The sequence below is a fragment of the Fusarium sambucinum genome, chromosome II, assembly GCF_050947815.1.
Source record: "Fusarium sambucinum isolate potato_lamoka chromosome II, whole genome shotgun sequence".
Taxonomy (NCBI): domain Eukaryota; kingdom Fungi; phylum Ascomycota; class Sordariomycetes; order Hypocreales; family Nectriaceae; genus Fusarium; species Fusarium sambucinum.
Window position 1 is genome coordinate 9,119,226 of NC_139293.1, and position 16,632 is coordinate 9,135,857.

At 46.0% G+C, this 16,632-nt stretch overlaps 7 protein-coding genes across 7 annotated transcripts; 6 read left to right on the forward strand and 1 right to left on the reverse strand.

Moving 5' to 3' along the window:
• Positions 1 to 1,572: 1,572 nt before the first annotated feature.
• FSST1_009941 (endonuclease/exonuclease/phosphatase family protein) lies at positions 1,573 to 2,643 on the forward strand (the record flags this gene model as incomplete). Its single annotated transcript, XM_083226960.1, has 1 exon — positions 1,573 to 2,643. The coding sequence occupies one exon, from the start codon at positions 1,573 to 1,575 to the stop codon at positions 2,641 to 2,643; it is 1,071 nt and encodes a 356-aa protein (XP_083085902.1).
• An 83-nt stretch (positions 2,644 to 2,726) lies between these two features.
• On the reverse strand, positions 2,727 to 3,914 carry FSST1_009942 (phosphotransferase family protein; the record flags this gene model as incomplete). The annotated part of the gene is made up of 1 exon (XM_083226961.1): positions 2,727 to 3,914. The coding sequence occupies one exon, from the start codon at positions 3,912 to 3,914 to the stop codon at positions 2,727 to 2,729; it is 1,188 nt and encodes a 395-aa protein (XP_083085903.1).
• A 1,469-nt stretch (positions 3,915 to 5,383) lies between these two features.
• On the forward strand, positions 5,384 to 8,926 carry FSST1_009943 (uncharacterized protein; the record flags this gene model as incomplete). Its single annotated transcript, XM_083226962.1, has 3 exons — positions 5,384 to 6,356; positions 6,409 to 7,219; positions 7,282 to 8,926. The coding sequence occupies 3 exons, from the start codon at positions 5,384 to 5,386 to the stop codon at positions 8,924 to 8,926; spliced, it is 3,429 nt and encodes a 1,142-aa protein (XP_083085904.1).
• Positions 8,927 to 9,922: 996 nt separating this feature from the next.
• Positions 9,923 to 10,969, forward strand: FSST1_009944 (uncharacterized protein; the record flags this gene model as incomplete). The annotated part of the gene is made up of 3 exons (XM_083226963.1): positions 9,923 to 9,955; positions 10,013 to 10,269; positions 10,477 to 10,969. 3 exons carry the CDS (start codon positions 9,923 to 9,925, stop codon positions 10,967 to 10,969), a joined length of 783 nt encoding a protein of 260 aa, XP_083085905.1.
• Positions 10,970 to 11,851: 882 nt separating this feature from the next.
• On the forward strand, positions 11,852 to 13,165 carry FSST1_009945 (acyl-CoA dehydrogenase family protein; the record flags this gene model as incomplete). The annotated part of the gene is made up of 1 exon (XM_083226964.1): positions 11,852 to 13,165. The coding sequence occupies one exon, from the start codon at positions 11,852 to 11,854 to the stop codon at positions 13,163 to 13,165; it is 1,314 nt and encodes a 437-aa protein (XP_083085906.1).
• Positions 13,166 to 14,032: 867 nt separating this feature from the next.
• FSST1_009946 (uncharacterized protein) lies at positions 14,033 to 15,040 on the forward strand (the record flags this gene model as incomplete). The annotated part of the gene is made up of 2 exons (XM_083226965.1): positions 14,033 to 14,639; positions 14,688 to 15,040. 2 exons carry the CDS (start codon positions 14,033 to 14,035, stop codon positions 15,038 to 15,040), a joined length of 960 nt encoding a protein of 319 aa, XP_083085907.1.
• A 354-nt stretch (positions 15,041 to 15,394) lies between these two features.
• FSST1_009947 (HpcH/HpaI aldolase/citrate lyase family protein) lies at positions 15,395 to 16,444 on the forward strand (the record flags this gene model as incomplete). Its single annotated transcript, XM_083226966.1, has 2 exons — positions 15,395 to 15,437; positions 15,489 to 16,444. 2 exons carry the CDS (start codon positions 15,395 to 15,397, stop codon positions 16,442 to 16,444), a joined length of 999 nt encoding a protein of 332 aa, XP_083085908.1.
• Positions 16,445 to 16,632: the final 188 nt, after the last annotated feature.

Consider the following 16,632-nt stretch of genomic DNA (forward strand, 5'->3'; position numbering starts at 1 on the left):
AAATTATACTGTTCGCGACCCGTTGGCGCCATACTCGTTCTCGTGCTCAAGATGGGTGCACTATTAGTCTTTGTGTGATTTACGAGCGGGGATGCCGCAGCAGCTGAAAAGAACCCTGTAGCAAGGCGCAGGTTATGAGTCCAATATAATTGCCAAGTGATGGGATGTACAGCTGGGCCAACCAATCGCAGGGTTCTGCCGTGTTGAAGGTAGACAGTGCAAGGCAAAGGAGGCGAGGGAAAAGGTTTGTCACATCACGCCAGACGGGCGACTGACTTACCCTGGGCCATCCACAAGATGGGTTCAATTCATTTCCACTAATCAGCACAGAGTATGGCCTCCTCAGCCATTCAATAATAAGCATTGTGGCCGCTCGTAGCAGGGTAGTTGCCAGGCAGAATCTGAAGACAGCGTGAAGTTGTAGTTCAGTAAAAAAATATGGATGAGAGCTGATCTGACGGGAAATAATGTTACTAAAAAAATTAGCCTACACGTTTCATCGGAAGTAATTGGCTAGCTAGCCCCTGGCGCTAGGGTGAAAGATGCTGCTTTCAGATAAGCGAGCCTAGGTTGAACCCAAGCGATGGAGGAGTGGAGTACTAGAGGCATAGTGTCGCGACCTCTGCAGGATAGGTCGATGATATGTCCTCTTACATGCCATGTGACGTTGTTCCCGTGGGTGGGGAAGCAATAGGCGGTTTAGCCCAGCAGATCAGTAGGCTGAGATGAAATACTGTTTGGAGGACAGAGGGCCTCTGTTAACGGTGAATGCCTAAATGTTGAACGTTACAAGGTTCAACGATTTTAGTCATCATAAGGGACAAAATTGTGGTAAATCGTGATGTTAGCTGTATGACTAAAAAACAAGAAGGGAGCCTCAACAGGATTATTTTTTCTAATTTATATACAGATTTCTCTCTAATTCACTAGCTGATGCGTATCTAGGCTTCTTGTGCTTGTCCTTCTCTTTGTCCAGCTATTGGATAATCTTGCTTGCTGTTTATGGTCTGTTTATAGCATTGAACCGCAGCTACCCTGTACATGGCGGTTAGCAGCCCATTTCAGCAAAAGGAACCTCGTTTCGGCCAAGGCGAACTCAGATGACCAAGAAGAAGCTCAATTAGGTTTAGCGTAGCATATCTACCAAAAAGCGGGGAAATTACAAGGCCGCAGGGCAATTTCAGACAGAACACAGTCACATTACAGAAAATTACACATACCTTGAGCCCATAGGGGAGATTAGTTCTGACACTGTCCATATGAATCTATTAACCTCCGATATTGCATCCTTATAAATATTATTAAGTCTCTACATTAAGCCTTATGGCACCTCCGAAAATTCATCGTCTGTTCGGCCCCCAAGGCACTCAACGTAGCAAGAGCTCACTATCATTTCAACTTCAACACCAGAGGGAACTAAATCGTCGTTGCAAGCCAAGATCAATTGGACCCTACGACCCTTGTCGATACGAGTCAAAAACCTCGTACCATTTAGCCGCGATCACTCGCGAGCTCCGACGTCGAAATGATCACCGTAGCCTTCACCAGATTCCCATAAGCCTATTCACAGAAATGTATCAGAAGGCCATCGCTGGTTTTGGGAACAACGAGAAAGACCCTATAGTATTAAATACCTGGGTTCATGATAAGGGGGCGTCAAGATGGAGAGCTCTCAACAACCAAACCAAGACACTAAAACGGGGAGACTCGTTGAAAGTTGCGTCCTGGAATCTATACTATACTGCTCCCGGCGCTGCAATTCGTGCTTCGGCCGCTCTTGTCCATCTAAAGACACTGTTTGGCCAAGAGCCTAACAACCTTGTAGTGATGTTCCAAGAAGTCTGTGAAGAGTCACTTAGAGTGATACTTAGAGACAGGTGGGCACAAAGCAACTTTTCTGTCACAGACATCAAGCCGCCACCCTTTTACTACCACGTGGAGTGGAACAATGTCGCTAAAGAGAATGTCGGCAGCGTGCCAACCCGCCACTTCACTCTCATGATGATCCCGCGGCATCTTCGGATATCGAACTGCTTTCGCGTCCCTTTCGACTCCGAAACGGATAGAGATGCCCTTGTAGTTCATCTTCCCGTATCAGAGGGTAATGGTCCTGATGGGAGAAAAGGGCTGCTTCGACTATGCACGGCACACCTCGAATCCCTTGATCTCGGATACGAGTACCGTTTTCGCCAGCTCTCTACAATATCAGCACTACTGAAAAGTGACTTAGTTGACGGGGGGCAAGTCTATGGTGGGCTAGTCGGGGGCGATATGAATTCGATTTCTGAAAGTGAAAGAAATGACCATCGACACCCTGAGATCGATCTCATGGACGCCTGGGAGGATGTGGCGGGCCCAGACCCACCGGGTCTTCGGCCTTTTCACAAAGATTTCACGTATGGCCGAGCCATTGGAAATACATGGGGATATCAGTCTGCATATAGACCATATCAAGACTACGGTAAACGGTTAGACAAATTCTTGTACACAGGATTCATCGACACATTTCCTGTGTGCGAAAGTCAAGATATCATTGGGACATTGGGTCGCTTTGGAATAGGACTCAAGACAAAGGTAGGGGTGAATGATGTTTGGGTTAGTGATCACTTTGGTATCACCGTTGGTATAAAGATTATGAAATGATATACAAATATAAGAGGGCACACATGAGGAACGACGTAACAATACAACTGAGTAAACATGTGGTCCTAAACGATAAATATGATCTATGAGATGTAGCCCAACTCTTTGAGAATTTCCATCTCAAGATCCTCGTTGTCCTGCTTCGTAAAGATACGGAAGTTTCCAGCGCTTGCCTCCCGAACCCATCCGAGTCGAACATCCGAGGACAATTCAACCTTTTGCCTCTCCAGCCACCTTGCCTGGAACAGTCGGCCGACAGTTTCTTTTTGGCAACTCTTCTTTGACACATACATCGCCCGAAGTGCCTCCAATAGCTTGTTGGCCGATTGACCACCCGCCAACAAATTCTGTGACTGTTCTTTGAAGAGTGTGTAGTAACTGAAGTACAGATTCGAGATTCCCAGGTCTGCATCTTTGTGACCACTTTCGTATGAAAAAGGGAAGAAACCAGCCATCTCCCAGTCAATAATAGCGGCGATGGCCCATTTTCCACTGTGGGCTGTATCGGGTTTGATGAGGATGTTTCGAGGCTCGAGATCATTGTGACAGAAAACAACATGATGTCGAAGTTCGGCAAGGTCAGAGCTAGTCAGCTCAACGCGGTCGATATTTTCTAGTCCAGACTCCACGACGAAACTGTTGGGGGTTTGCGTAACACTAAAGTTTGTTGCATCGGGAGTTGTATCACCGGCAAGCTTTGCTATGAATTCCCTCATATCGGTGTAATAACCAAGTTCCGGCCCGCCGAACGAAACCATCTTCCCGTCTCGGTAGAAAGGAGTTCCTTGCAGGATCTCTCGGACCTGCTTGCTATCCAAAGTCAAACTCTGGAGCTTGGAAACTGCCGCAATAATTGAGCTCATCAAATCTTTCTGTTTCTGGTCATCGAGCTTGTCCCACTCTTCTTCGAGGGTGACCGCGTCCGAGACAAATTCGGTGACCGAATATACTAGCTGCTGTCCTTCCGCGGTGTAGGTTATACCAACGTCCAATAGCTGTGGTACAAGGTGAGGCAACTGGGAGTGGGCGAGTTTCTGAAGAGCAGCGACTGTTGTAACATGGTCGTTTGAAGATTCTAGGCGAACAAGAACATGTTTCGTAGAACTGGCGGCAGGGGTGTCAAGGTGGACGCTGAAAGTGCAAGTTGCGAAGTTGTTTGAGAGAACAGCACAGTTTTCTTTGACTGCGTTCTCTAGGTGGGAAACGGATTTAGTTATCATAGGAATGCCGGCCAGGATGGCGGAATCGGGAATCAGATCCTTGTTGGTCATTTTTGCAAATGCCAAAATGTGCGCTGAGGAGAAGGCTGTGTTAGATCATGGAGAGGAAAGGCGCGGAGAGTTATAGGAGAAATCACGTGGTAGTGCAAATCAGGCACTCACTATGTACAGTGCTTGCATCACAGCAACTTGAGTATTGATTGTCTGTAAGTTGTAGGTTTAGACGTCAAGCTGACAGTACACACCCACCACCAAACCGCTCTTCTTGGGTCTGGGGCACCAACGAGTATTTTGTATTAGTCACAACCAGAAAGAAAAAGGTCAAATAACTGTATCATTTAACGACATGAGTAAAGAAAAGAGTGCCGCAATCCCCCATGGGGACCTCCAATGTGTGCCCTAACTAAACGAATGAATAAATTAGTTAATTCCTTGCAGTCCAATAGCATAACCTTTCCATCCCCCAGTTCCTAGTATATAACTGAGCCTAACGTCTTTGTACTGGCCATAAGAGATACCCAGAATGGGAAATCATATCTGCACCTCATTTTTTAGGGCATTGGCATGTCTTGGATGCGCCGGTGAAGTTAAGTCCACAGTTTTTACATTTATTGTAATCAACAGGTGGCTCGACAACAATTGTAATTGAATCCAGTATGACAAGAGAGGAGTAAGCAGTGTCCATGTTTTGATATACTGGATACTTACTGATTGTAGTTTTCAATTGTTTCGTAGAAGAGTAGATCCTGAGAGTATAGAGTTGATTTGAGGGTATTCTGAGAATGTTGAGAAACGTGATTTCTCAGGGAATGCAGGAGCGTATATATACCCAGCAGTATCCGTAATCTCGGTGAAAAGGAAAGGAGTGTTTTTTATTACGTGAATACATGATGCGAAGTATGTGGCGATTAACATATATCAGTCAATAGAACTGAATACTCAGCCTCGTGAAGCAGCACAGGTTCAAAAGACCTCTTCGGCTGGCCATGTTTCACAAACATTTCTTTCGTTGGGGTCCGTAATCAACAGCTCGGCAGGCTGATTAAACAACAGATGGTCATTTGACGCGGTGATGCCACAGCATTATATGTGTGCTCAGCCGCCGACATGCCTTCCCAGAGTCGCGAAGACGAGCTTAAACTTGTTTTTGAGCGGTAGGAAGGGCGGTAACTTTACCCATGGAAAGAATGAGCCTCTAGAAGCTTGATTTCACCTCGTAATAACATCATTCTCTAAGCACCAGCCTACTGTAACAATATCTCGGCTCTACTCTTGGCAATCGAGTTGTTTATACGCTCAGGACATGCTTTGACCAATCATGCATTGTAAATACGCGCCTGGAGGTGAACCACAATAATCGGGCGTCAAACCACTCAGCAGTAATGAAGACCAATGAAATTATGACGCGTTACAGCCTGACAAATGTTGTCACTCTCATGATGATATATAGTTTGCTTTGCCTCTTACAGCAATCTGCATCCCGTCATTACAAAATCTGCTCACACATTGCCATACTCAAAATGTCTGATCCCAACAAGTATACTATCGGCTGGATTTGTGCTATTAGTACCGAGTTTGTCGCGGCCCGAGCGTTGTTTGACGAAAAACACGACGATCTTGACAGTACTACTCATTGCGATAATAACAATTATGCCCTAGGGCAAATCGGAAAGCACAATGTTGCAATGGCTGTTATGCCAAAGTCCGAATATGGTACTACGACCGCTGCTACGGTAGCAAGAGATATGCTACATACCTTTCAAAATATTCGTTTTGGGCTGATGGTTGGAATTGGTGGTGGCGCACCAAGCGCCAAGCATGATGTTCGACTGGGTGACATCGTAGTCAACACCCGTGGCGTCTATCAGTACGATTATGGAACAGAGACCCAAGGGCGCCCTTTCCAAATTACAGGGTTCTTGAATAAGCCACCACAATTGCTCTTGACAGCAATATCTGCCCTTGAAGCCAAGTACGAGCTGGAAGGACACCAACTTAACGAACGTATTGAGGCGGCATTGCACCAATATCCGCGCCTACGAAAAAAATACTCTAGACCAATTCCAGAAACAGACAGGCTTTTCCAACCCGACATTGTTCATCCTGATCTATCAGGGGAGTGTGTTGATCTTTGCCACAGTGGTTTCAAATCGCCGGTGGATAGAGGTCTACGCGATGAGCGGGAGGATGATCCAGCTATTCATTACGGGATGGTGGCCAGCGCAAATCGACTGATTAAGGACGCATTTGTAAGGGACTCCCTAGTTGCTGATAAGAACGTGCTTTGCTTTGAGATGGAAGCCGCTGGTTTAGCAAACCACTTTTCTTGTGTCGTAATCCGGGGCATCTGTGATTATTCAGACACTCACAAAAATGACAAGTGGCAAGGTTTTGCGGCAATGGTAGCAGCTGCATATGCAAAGGATTTGCTCTGCCAGATACCGCCTAGTAAGGTGCAGGCTGAGATTCCTGTCAAGAATATCTTGACTTCTCGTAGGTGCTATTTACAGTTCCAACCTTTACATTGCATGCTAACTTACCACAGTCAAGGATACGACGGATGCCACAAATAACACAGTGTTGAAAATGGCATCAGACCATCATAATGATAAGGTTCTCCGTTGGCTATCACCACCCGACTACTTTTCAAATGCCAATCTAGCGAGGGAACGTCGCCATCATGGTAGCGGAGTCTGGTTGCTTGATAGTCCGGTGTTCCAAGATTGGAAGTCTGGATTACGCAAAAATCTATGGCTCTACGGCTTAGTGGGATGTGGAAAGACAGTTTTAAGTACCAGCATTCTTGATGATCTTCTATCAAGCGATCTCCATACTACTCTCGCGTTCTTCTTCGACTTCAATGATACTAGAAAGCAGACTCTAGATGACGTTTTGAGATCACTAGCAGCACAGCTCTATCAGACTAAGAGAGCACCTGCGAAAAAACTTGACGAACTCTTTGCTTGCGGCAAGAACGGACAGGAGAAGCCTGATACCAAGGCCTTATCAGCCTGCATTGACAACATGATCGGGGCGGCAGGGCCAGTCTTCATTATTATTGATGCCCTGGATGAATGTATCGAAACCTGGCAAATGCTTCAATGGCTCGAATGCTCGAATTTCGATAATGCTCGAATCCTAATTACGGGCCGACCTGAACAAGAGCTCAAAATCGGGCTTTTTCGGTTGTTCGGCAGGCAGAACTGCATCTCACTGGACAAAAAGGCCATAGACGCAGATATATGGTCTTATGTTGATACAGAGCTAAAAGAAAGACCTTACTTTGTCGACATGAATTTATCACCGGATGTCCTGAACCTGGTGCGTGATAAGATCGGAAACGGAGCCGATGGGATGTGAGTATTGTGACCCACGAATGGGTCTTCGTTAGCATGCTGTTTACTAACATCTGTCAAAGGTTCAGATGGGCAGCTTGTCAGCTTGAGGTCCTTGCTGGATGTCTTAGTCCACGAGATACCAAAATAGCACTTGAGTCTCTGCCGAATAACCTAGACGAGACATACGAGCGCATGATTGGGCGTATACCACCCGAAAAGAAACCCAGCGCAATTCGTCTCCTACAATTTCTCATCCACACTAAGCGGCCTCTTGAAGTAACAGAGGCCGTCGAAGTACTAGCAACAAACATTTATATGGATCCTCCAGGTTTCAGTATCGACGGGAGACTATTTAAACCTCATGATATCCTTCGATACTGTCCCAGCTTGATTGTAATTGCCGAAAGTCGAGAATGGGATAGAACGTCGGAGGAGCTTCATCTAGCACACTTCTCTGTTAAGGAATACTTGCTCAAGCAAACGGAATTCGACCTTGGAGAAGCTAGCACTGCTATCACGAGCACCTGTCTAGCATATCTTGGTGACATAAGCGACGCTGAGAACTCCGTCAGCTTTCCAATGGCGGAGTATGCGGCCAAGTACTGGACAGAATTCGCTATCTGTTCTCAGGACACAGCGGACACTACTAGGAGCATAACCGGGTTTCTACGAGACGAGACAAAGTTTCGGCGATGGACTCATTTATATCGAAGCCCCTCGAAGTTCAAACCGGAGCCCTTTGCACTGAAGGCATCGAGACTTTATTTCGCCTGTCTTTGCAATCTAAGAGAGGTTGCAAGATGTCTGATAGCCGAAGGAGATGACATCAATGCGAAGGGTGGCGTGTGGCACACTCCTTTACTGGCAGCTATATCCCGCGGCAACCTAGAAATTGTACAATTACTACTAGAGAATGGGGCTGATGCTAACGTGAAGGGTAATATGTTTACTCAGCCCCTGATTACCGCCTCTCAAGTAGGGAATGTAGAGATTATACGGTTGCTGCTGAGCAGAGGTGCTGTCAAGGCAGGGAGCAGAAAGTACGGCACTTCCTTGCACGTTGCCTCAAGCTATCGTAACCTAAAAGTCATGCGATGTTTATTGGAATACGGAGCAGATGTCAACGCTTGTTTTGGTCGTGATCGAGATACGGCCCTGCGTGCTGCTCTTCTCCATCATGGGCGTTTTTACAAGCGTACGGCGGTGTATGATGGGATGGAACATTCTGAATATGAAGTTGTTCGACTTCTACTTGACCACGGCGCGAGTGTTTATAACACAGATTGGATGGGCAGTACTGCTCTACACGTCGCATGTACACATAATAGTTCTCCAGAAACAGTGAGATTACTGTTGGAGGATGGAGCAGAAGTCAATGCGAAGGATAATTCTGCAGCGACTGCTATAGAAAATGCCTCTCGCAGAGGCAATCTAGAGACGATGCAGCTACTGATAGACAACGGGGCGCATTCCATCGGCAGTGGTCTGTATGATGCTATGTCTAATAAACACCTGGAAGGTGTGCAATTCCTACTAGACAATGGGGCAGATGTTAACGCGAAGGACCCGAGGTTTGGTACACCTCTGAACTTTGCGTTGGTACAAGGATATGCAGCCGTCGCAAAGATGCTCTACAAGAGTGGCGCCCGCGAGGAGGAAGGTGAAGAGGCTCCATATCGTTGTGACAGGCCTCGACTGCGTCTCAGTGACGTGATGATGGAATGATGACTCGAGAGGTGTCAATATAGGATACTTCGGTAAATCTCAAACTCATGCTTGTTCCTATTTTTACTTAAGTCATATTTAAACATGTGTATAATTAATGATTATTTGAACTAATTGCAAGAACTTGGGAATAGTCTCAGGCTAATAGCAGCCTAGCACATCTTCCTATTTATAATTCAAGACTTCCGCGGGAAAGGTCTCTCGTAGAATAACTATATACATCCTAGTTTGTCCAGGTTTTGAAACCTTTGAATAAAGATTCCATTTTCTCTACTGTTGTATATTCAATAAAGAGGATATCAAAACGCTTCCAAGCCAGGCAGTTGCCTCAGGCTGTATCGTTTTAAACGTGACATTGTCTTCCTACCACGGTATCTTTCGCAATTAATATGTTTATCATCGTACGTCGGTGAAATTCTCTATGGATTGCAATCCTCTACTTTCTGTTTACATGTTCTTCGTTTATAAGGGTGAAGACATGTGGCCTAATAACCATGCATTATTCAGTAGAGTATAAGTTATAACCGCGGTGGTTTCATTACGTGTATTATTCACCTCCTCATCAATTAGACTTGATACAACACGGGTTCCGCGTAGTCGATGCGCGACATAAAGACTCGGCTATTTGAAAAACTAAACGATATACAAGGCTGATAACACTAGGTATATGGAATTTATCTCGGAGATTAGTCTTTATCTCCAATACAAGACGTTTGTACATCAGTTATGAGCAGGGATGATAATAGAGGCTGGTTAATTCCATTCTAAAAAGGAGCATCATAGAGCCCATTGCATAGCACGGTTGCACAATGGAGATAGTAGGCCATTTTAATTCCACTTAACTCCAGTATAACCACAGCTCTTTTATTATATAAAGCCCTAGCAGTCAGGCAGTATGAATTGCTTTCAACCATCGAAAAAGGCTTCCACTTTCACCTATATCAACCAGTTCATTATCATCTTCCATCTGTACTCAGCTCCTTAGCTTTATTTATCATGTCTGCTATTCGAAATGTTGCCATAGTAGGGGTATGTCCCATCTTCATGTCTAACTTAGCTGAACGAGAAAATACTGACTATGTTTAGGCTGGTGGCCACATTGGAGGCGTGTTTGCCAGATCTCTGATCCAAGCCGGCAAACATAAAGTAACGGCATTATCTCGATACGACAGCAAGAGTCAGCTGCCTATAGGCGCCAATGTCGTCAAAGTCAACTACGACGATGTGAAGTCAATTGCTGAGGCTTTGAATGGACAGCACTTCTTGGTCATAACTCTGGCTGCCGCAGCCCCCGAGGAGACTCACGCCAAAATCGTTCGGGCAGCGGCTGAGGCTGGTGTTCCGTATGTCATGCCGAACGCATTCAGCTATCCGATAAGCCAAGACAACATCAATGAACAAGATCTTTATACAAATGTTATTACAAAGGGAATTGAAAATCGTGTATCTGATATCCAGAGAAGTGGCGCAGCGTCGGTTGTGCTATGCTGCGGTTTCTAGTACGAATAGACTTTGGCTATGGGGGAATCATCGTTTGGGTTCTCCATTAGGGAGCGTGAAGTCACGTTCTTTGATGATGGCAATCGTGTCATCACTATAAGTACATGGGAACAGTGTGGGCTTGCTTTGGTTCGTCTCCTAAGTCTTCCCGAAGCTGATACATCCCCCTCACTTGCCGACTACAAGAATGCAAATGTCTTGATCGGTAGCTTCAATGTCTCGCAAAGGAATATCCTGGACAGCCTACATCGGGTTTTGGGAACCACAGACGACGACTGGACGATAAAGTACGAATCGTCAGAGCAGCGGATTAAGGAAGGCGCAGAAGAAATGAGAGAAGGAAGCCAGCGCGGCGTTATAAAATGGCTTTGTGCAAACACCTTCCTGCCCAGTAATATCGCTAGTGATTTTACTGGAAAGAACGTTGCAAACGGTGTCCTACACCTGCCAGAGGAAGACTTGGATGTTGCAACAAAACGGGTTGTAACTAAGGTTGAGAGTGGCTGGAGCCCTTTTGAAGAGCTTAACAAGGGGAATAGTTAAGAATGTGTTTGTTTATTTATTTCATTACGAATATGTATTAGTTTGATAGTAAGATAAATTGTATCTTGCCTCAAGTTTTCTCATTCGCTTCCCTTGCGTCTGAGGATGTCCTTGCAAGTAGCCGGTGTTTTGAGGAAATTTGCGTTCTGGAGTTATTTCAAGAAGCCGAGTAAATATGGGGCTTGATAGCGGCCAACTTGGGGCCAATAGGTCACGCCCGCACTTCACCTAAACCGAGATACGGCTAACAGACTCCCACAGCCGTATTAGCAGTACCTAAGAAAAGCAGCAAATTGGGAGGCCACGACGAATAAAACAGTAGCCTTATGAACACTCGTCATACTGCCTAGAGAGGCAGCCGGCTTCAGTGATGAAGAACACGGTTTTCGAGGAAATACGTACAGTGGACTCTATAGACCCTTTACTAGAATAGGTGAATGAAGGTCAAGGCTCCTCGGGTTTTCCACCTCGCCAATCCTAAAAAGACTGGTGTGCTGGGAAGGTAAGCTACCAAAGGATTCTCCAATTCCAGCGATCAAAACATGGCTCCACAGTCGGGATTCAACAAGTGTCCATTATTTTCGTAAGCAACGAGTGCCATCTCGCATCACGTGGCGGGGTTGGAAGGCTGACCTAGTCAAGTCGGCTTTTAAATAGCCGAAACTCGGCAATCAATCTGATACCCGGGACGCCACTATGACGAGGTGGCACTTGATAATATTTGTCCAAGCCCGCGACGACGAATGTATGTCTTATTGAAAGGCTAGCGCAATAAACTTGGTGGTAAAACTCCTTGTTGCAATCAGTATATTATGGATATGGCATCAGGATTGTAAACAGTTCAAACAAGATCTTACATTTCCTATACAAGTCTAATCCAACATGTCACGATCAGCCTTCAAGTGTGCCAAATATTTGAGCCGTCCTAAGCTCACACCCGCAGTACTCTCCCTTACCCGAAACCGACACCATGCCTTTTCAACTACACGACCAAAGCAACTTATGGGAATGGCTGGTTTCACCGACAATCAGCTCACAGTCAGAGAGGCCGTTGGTCAAGTTTGTTCAAATTTCCCAAACACCTACTGGCAAGAACATGATCAAACCGAGACGGACCCTACTGAATTTCATGCTGCACTTGCAAGAGACGGCTGGCTGGGTATAGCACTTCCCGAGAGCCTAGGCGGTTCTGGTCTGGGCATATCTGAAGCCACCATGATGATGCAAACCATTGCTGAATCAGGAGCCGGTATGGCTGGTGCGCAATCTATCCATGCCAATGTTTATGCCACTCAGCCACTTGCAAAATTCGGTTCCGAGGAGCAACTTAGGTCACTATCTCAAATTATCTCCGGAGACTCGCGTGTTTGCTTTGGTGTCACGGAACCCAATGCTGGACTCGATACACTACGCCTAGCAACTACAGCAACCAAGACATCAGATGGCTATAGCATAACAGGCCAGAAGATCTGGATTACATGTGCTCAAGTTGCCTCCAAGATGATCCTATTGGCCCGGACTACGCCGCTGGAAGAAGTGAAGAAGCCTAGCCAAGGTCTTTCCTTATTTTTCATCGACCTTGATCGAAACCAGCCTGGACTTGACATACGGAAAATCAAGAAGATGGGCGGTCGTGCTGTTGATGCAAATGAAGTCTTCTTTGATAACTATAAGATCCCTGCAAGCTCACTTATTGGACAAGAGGGCAACGGATTCAAAATGATTCTTCATGGCATGAATGCAGAACGTTGCCTTTTAGCCGGTGAAGCCCTTGGCCTTGGTTATGCAGCATTGAAGAGAGCTACCGACTATGCTCGTGAAAGGGTTGTCTTTCAACGACCGATCGGCACAAATCAAGGCATTGCGCACCCGCTGGCTGATGCATACATGAAGCTTGAAGCCGCAAAGCTGATAACATATCATGCCGCTCAGCTGTATGATAGAAGTCAGACGGAATCCATCAAACAGGATGAGATTGGTGCTGCAGCTAATAGCGCCAAGTATCTGGCTGCTGAAGCGGCATTTACGGCTTGCGAGAGATCTGTCCTTACACACGGTGGCATGGGCTATGCATCAGAATATGATGTAGAGAGGTGGTTCCGCGAGTCCCTTGTGCCGAGGATTGCACCCGTTAGTAGGGAGATGATTCTGAATTTTATCGGTGAAAGGGTTTTGTCACTGCCTAAGAGCTATTGAGCTTAGACGAGGAGTGGAGGGTGTTGCGGTATCTCGTATGTAACCCCATAGAGGCATAGCTAAATTGTCCACTTCGAAGTTTCAATTCAAACTGTTGTCCTGAGTTTAATCCTTGCATAAAATCTGCCATGTTCACTAATTTAATCAATAGTCTTGACAATTGCTTGAAGGAAGCGCATTGGATCGCGTATGAATTCCATAACCCAGCCTTGAGTCAATTTAATCAGCTCAAGTTTCTCAGTTGATTGAAACACATCTACAACCTCCAGGAGGAACAACAACTTCACAGATGCCAGCTCGATGAAATTCACTTCGTTCATGTAGGCCACTACCTTGAATTATTCGTGCAGTTGGGTTGGGATACCTAAGGATCCATGCCAATGCTTCCAGATGAGAGGTACCCTGTAGAGGTCAATACCTCAAAGGTTTATTACACGTTCTAGGGTTATCTTCCACGCAATAAATGTCTTCTACCTCAATGATTCTCACTTGCAATATTAAAACCTAACATATGGCCATTAATAAAGAAGATAAATTACCTAAGGCCTGTGGCTAATCGTAACAGGAGACTGATAAGTATTGTTACTTCGATTCCTCGGTTAAGAAATTGTGGGTACATTCTCCGTCTCGGCATTTTGAAGTTAATCGGCTGTGGGCTCCCACCGCAAAGGTTAAATAACCCCAGAGTGGAAGGGGAGACGAATCGACAAAATTCATCCAATCACATGCGATCGTCTTGTTTTATTTGTAAAAAACTCTTGACGCACTTTCATCCTTGTTCACTAGAAACAATACTTAAGTTACCGGTTCTTTCCCCCGAGGTCGCATCGTAGTAACGGCTGTCACCTGTACATCTTCATAGCGATAATGTCTAAACTCCGGCAACTCAAATATAGTGCCTCTGACGCAGCATCAATTTTGCTCGAGACTTATGCCAACAAGTCAGCCGTTCGACGCCAGTATATCGACGCCAACCAATTGCAAAAGTTAGCCATCACGCTTGGTCGTGATCTCAACGGTATCGACGTCTCTGAGCAACCACCTGCTCTTGGGACCCCTGTGCCTCACGGCTATCATCTTGCTTACTTCACACCAAACGGTACTGAGTCCGACTTGGGTGCAGATGGAACTGATCGAACATTTAATGCTTCTTCACCTTTCACCAGGAGAATGTGGGCGGGTGGCAAGATGACGTGGGCGAACGAGCGTCTACGTGTGGGTGATGAAGTCGAAGAAAGAACTAGACTTCTGAGTGCCATACCTAAGAAGAGCCGATCAGCAGGCGAAATGGTGTTGGTTGAGGTTGAAAAGGAATTTTGGGGACCGAGGGGCTTAACCTTGACTGATCGTCGGTCGTGGGTATTCAGACCAGAGATTGATCAACAGGCTATGGAGGAGACATCGAAGCCTAAAGCTTCAGAGAATGTAATTCGTGGCCCATCTCTCGTGAGAGACTTGGATACCAAAAGCCAAGGTAACAAGCGCAGAAACCGGGACAAGAACCTTTTGCTGATGACTATAGGATTTCCCGTTAGAGAGCTTCAGTGGTCGCCGGTCGGCCTTTTCAGGTTCTCAGCTCTCACATTCAATGGCCATATGATTCATTATAATGATCCTTGGTCCGAAAGAGTTGAAGGTCATCCCGGCCTGGTAGTGCATGGACCTCTCAACCTTATAAATCTGCTGAACTACTGGCGGGACGTTCATGGCAAAGATCCGCAAGGTATTACTTATAGGGCCATGTCGCCTGTGTATGCTGGCGAGACATACAATATTCAGACAGCTGGAGTGCGGGAAACTGACAACCGCAAGACTTGGGACGTAAATGTCGAGAAAGAAGGAGTGGTCTGCATGAAGAGCGAGATTACGGCTTAGAAGTACTCTTGTGTGGAGTCAAAGGAGGATTGTCAAGGCACATAAAACATTGTCTAGGAGCTACTGTCTTGTCAATTATGGAAATCAATGCTAGACCGGAGATACATAATACATGTGAGACCTGAGTGGTGTAATTTTAAAGGATATCGACTGCCATAACTTTATTCCCAAGTTCAATGGCGCCCCCTCGTACAATGGACAAATACCCTTGACTCTGGCAGAGGCAAATAGCCGACTTGAGATACTTTTGGAGAGTCAGTTGAGCCGGACTGCAAACTATAATAGGAACCAGGCGGATCTCTTAAGTTTCCAGCTCGGCCATTCGCAGTTTACCAGAAGCACAAATAATCTGAAATGGCGACAGCTTCCTCATTTCTAAGGAGAGCTATGCTCTATGGTAAGCTGTCATGAAGATCTATTACAGCCCTATTTACTAACGTATATAAAGTCCCTGGGTCATCCCAAAAGATGCTTACCAAGACCCAGTCACTTTCAGTTGATTCAGTTATCTACGACCTTGAAGATTCGGTTGCTCCCGAGTCAAAGGCAACCGCAAGAGGTCTTGTTGCTCGTCATCTTGCCGAAAGCTTTATGAGCAGTTCTTCAAGATCTCCGAAAGAAGTTGCTGTGAGGATCAATGCCGTTGAAACTGGGTTGGCTTTGGAAGATCTAACCGAAGTCCTTAAACTGGGAAAACACGTTGATACTATCGTGGTTCCCAAGGTACAAAGCCCCGCAGATCTACACTTTGTTGCCGATGTTGCACGACATGTCGCTCCTCATCGCCCACTTAGTATCGGGTCGCTCAGCGGAACCTCAAAACCAGAGCTAGGATCAGATACAAGGCCCTTGAACATCCTGGCGCTGATTGAGTCTGCGCGTGGTCTGTCGGATATCAATGCTATCTGCAGGGCTGCACCAGTCACAGGTCTTTCGGGCATAGCGTTTGCTGCTGAGGACTTTGCAACTGATTTAGATCTCAAGCATCTTCCGGACCGAAGAGAACTTTTATTTGCCCGAAGCTCAATTGTCACAGCGGCTTTTGCGCACAATCTCCCATCCGTGATCGATCTCGTCTCAGTGGGCATACCTACGGACAAGGTATCCCGGGAAGAGCTCGAGCAGGCTAGTCATGATGGTCGTGCTCTTGGATTTACAGGGAAGCAATGCATTCATCCTCTTCAAGTAGATGTGGTGCAGAAAGCATTTGGGCCTTCAGAGGATAGTATTCGATGGGCGGTAAGGGTGCAAGAAGGCGATTTGAAAGCAAAGGCTGAAGGCAAAGGAGCGTGGAAATTGGAAGGGAAAATGATTGATGCACCTATCGTAAAGCGGGCATTGATATTGCTTGACAAAGCCAGGCTTTGTGGAATTGATGTGTCCCAACTTAAGGAGCCCATCTAAGACAACCATGCACTACACGTGTAGTTCTTAGTGCTTAAGTCAACCGGGGCTAAGATTGCCGTCTGCCAATAGGGTTAGTACCTCGGTTATATGGATAACGAAAAGTGGATTACATATGTGGCGTCTCAATTCTCGGCTGCTACAGAAAACATAGCTCATCTGCCTACCTACAATGCAATGTTGTGTTC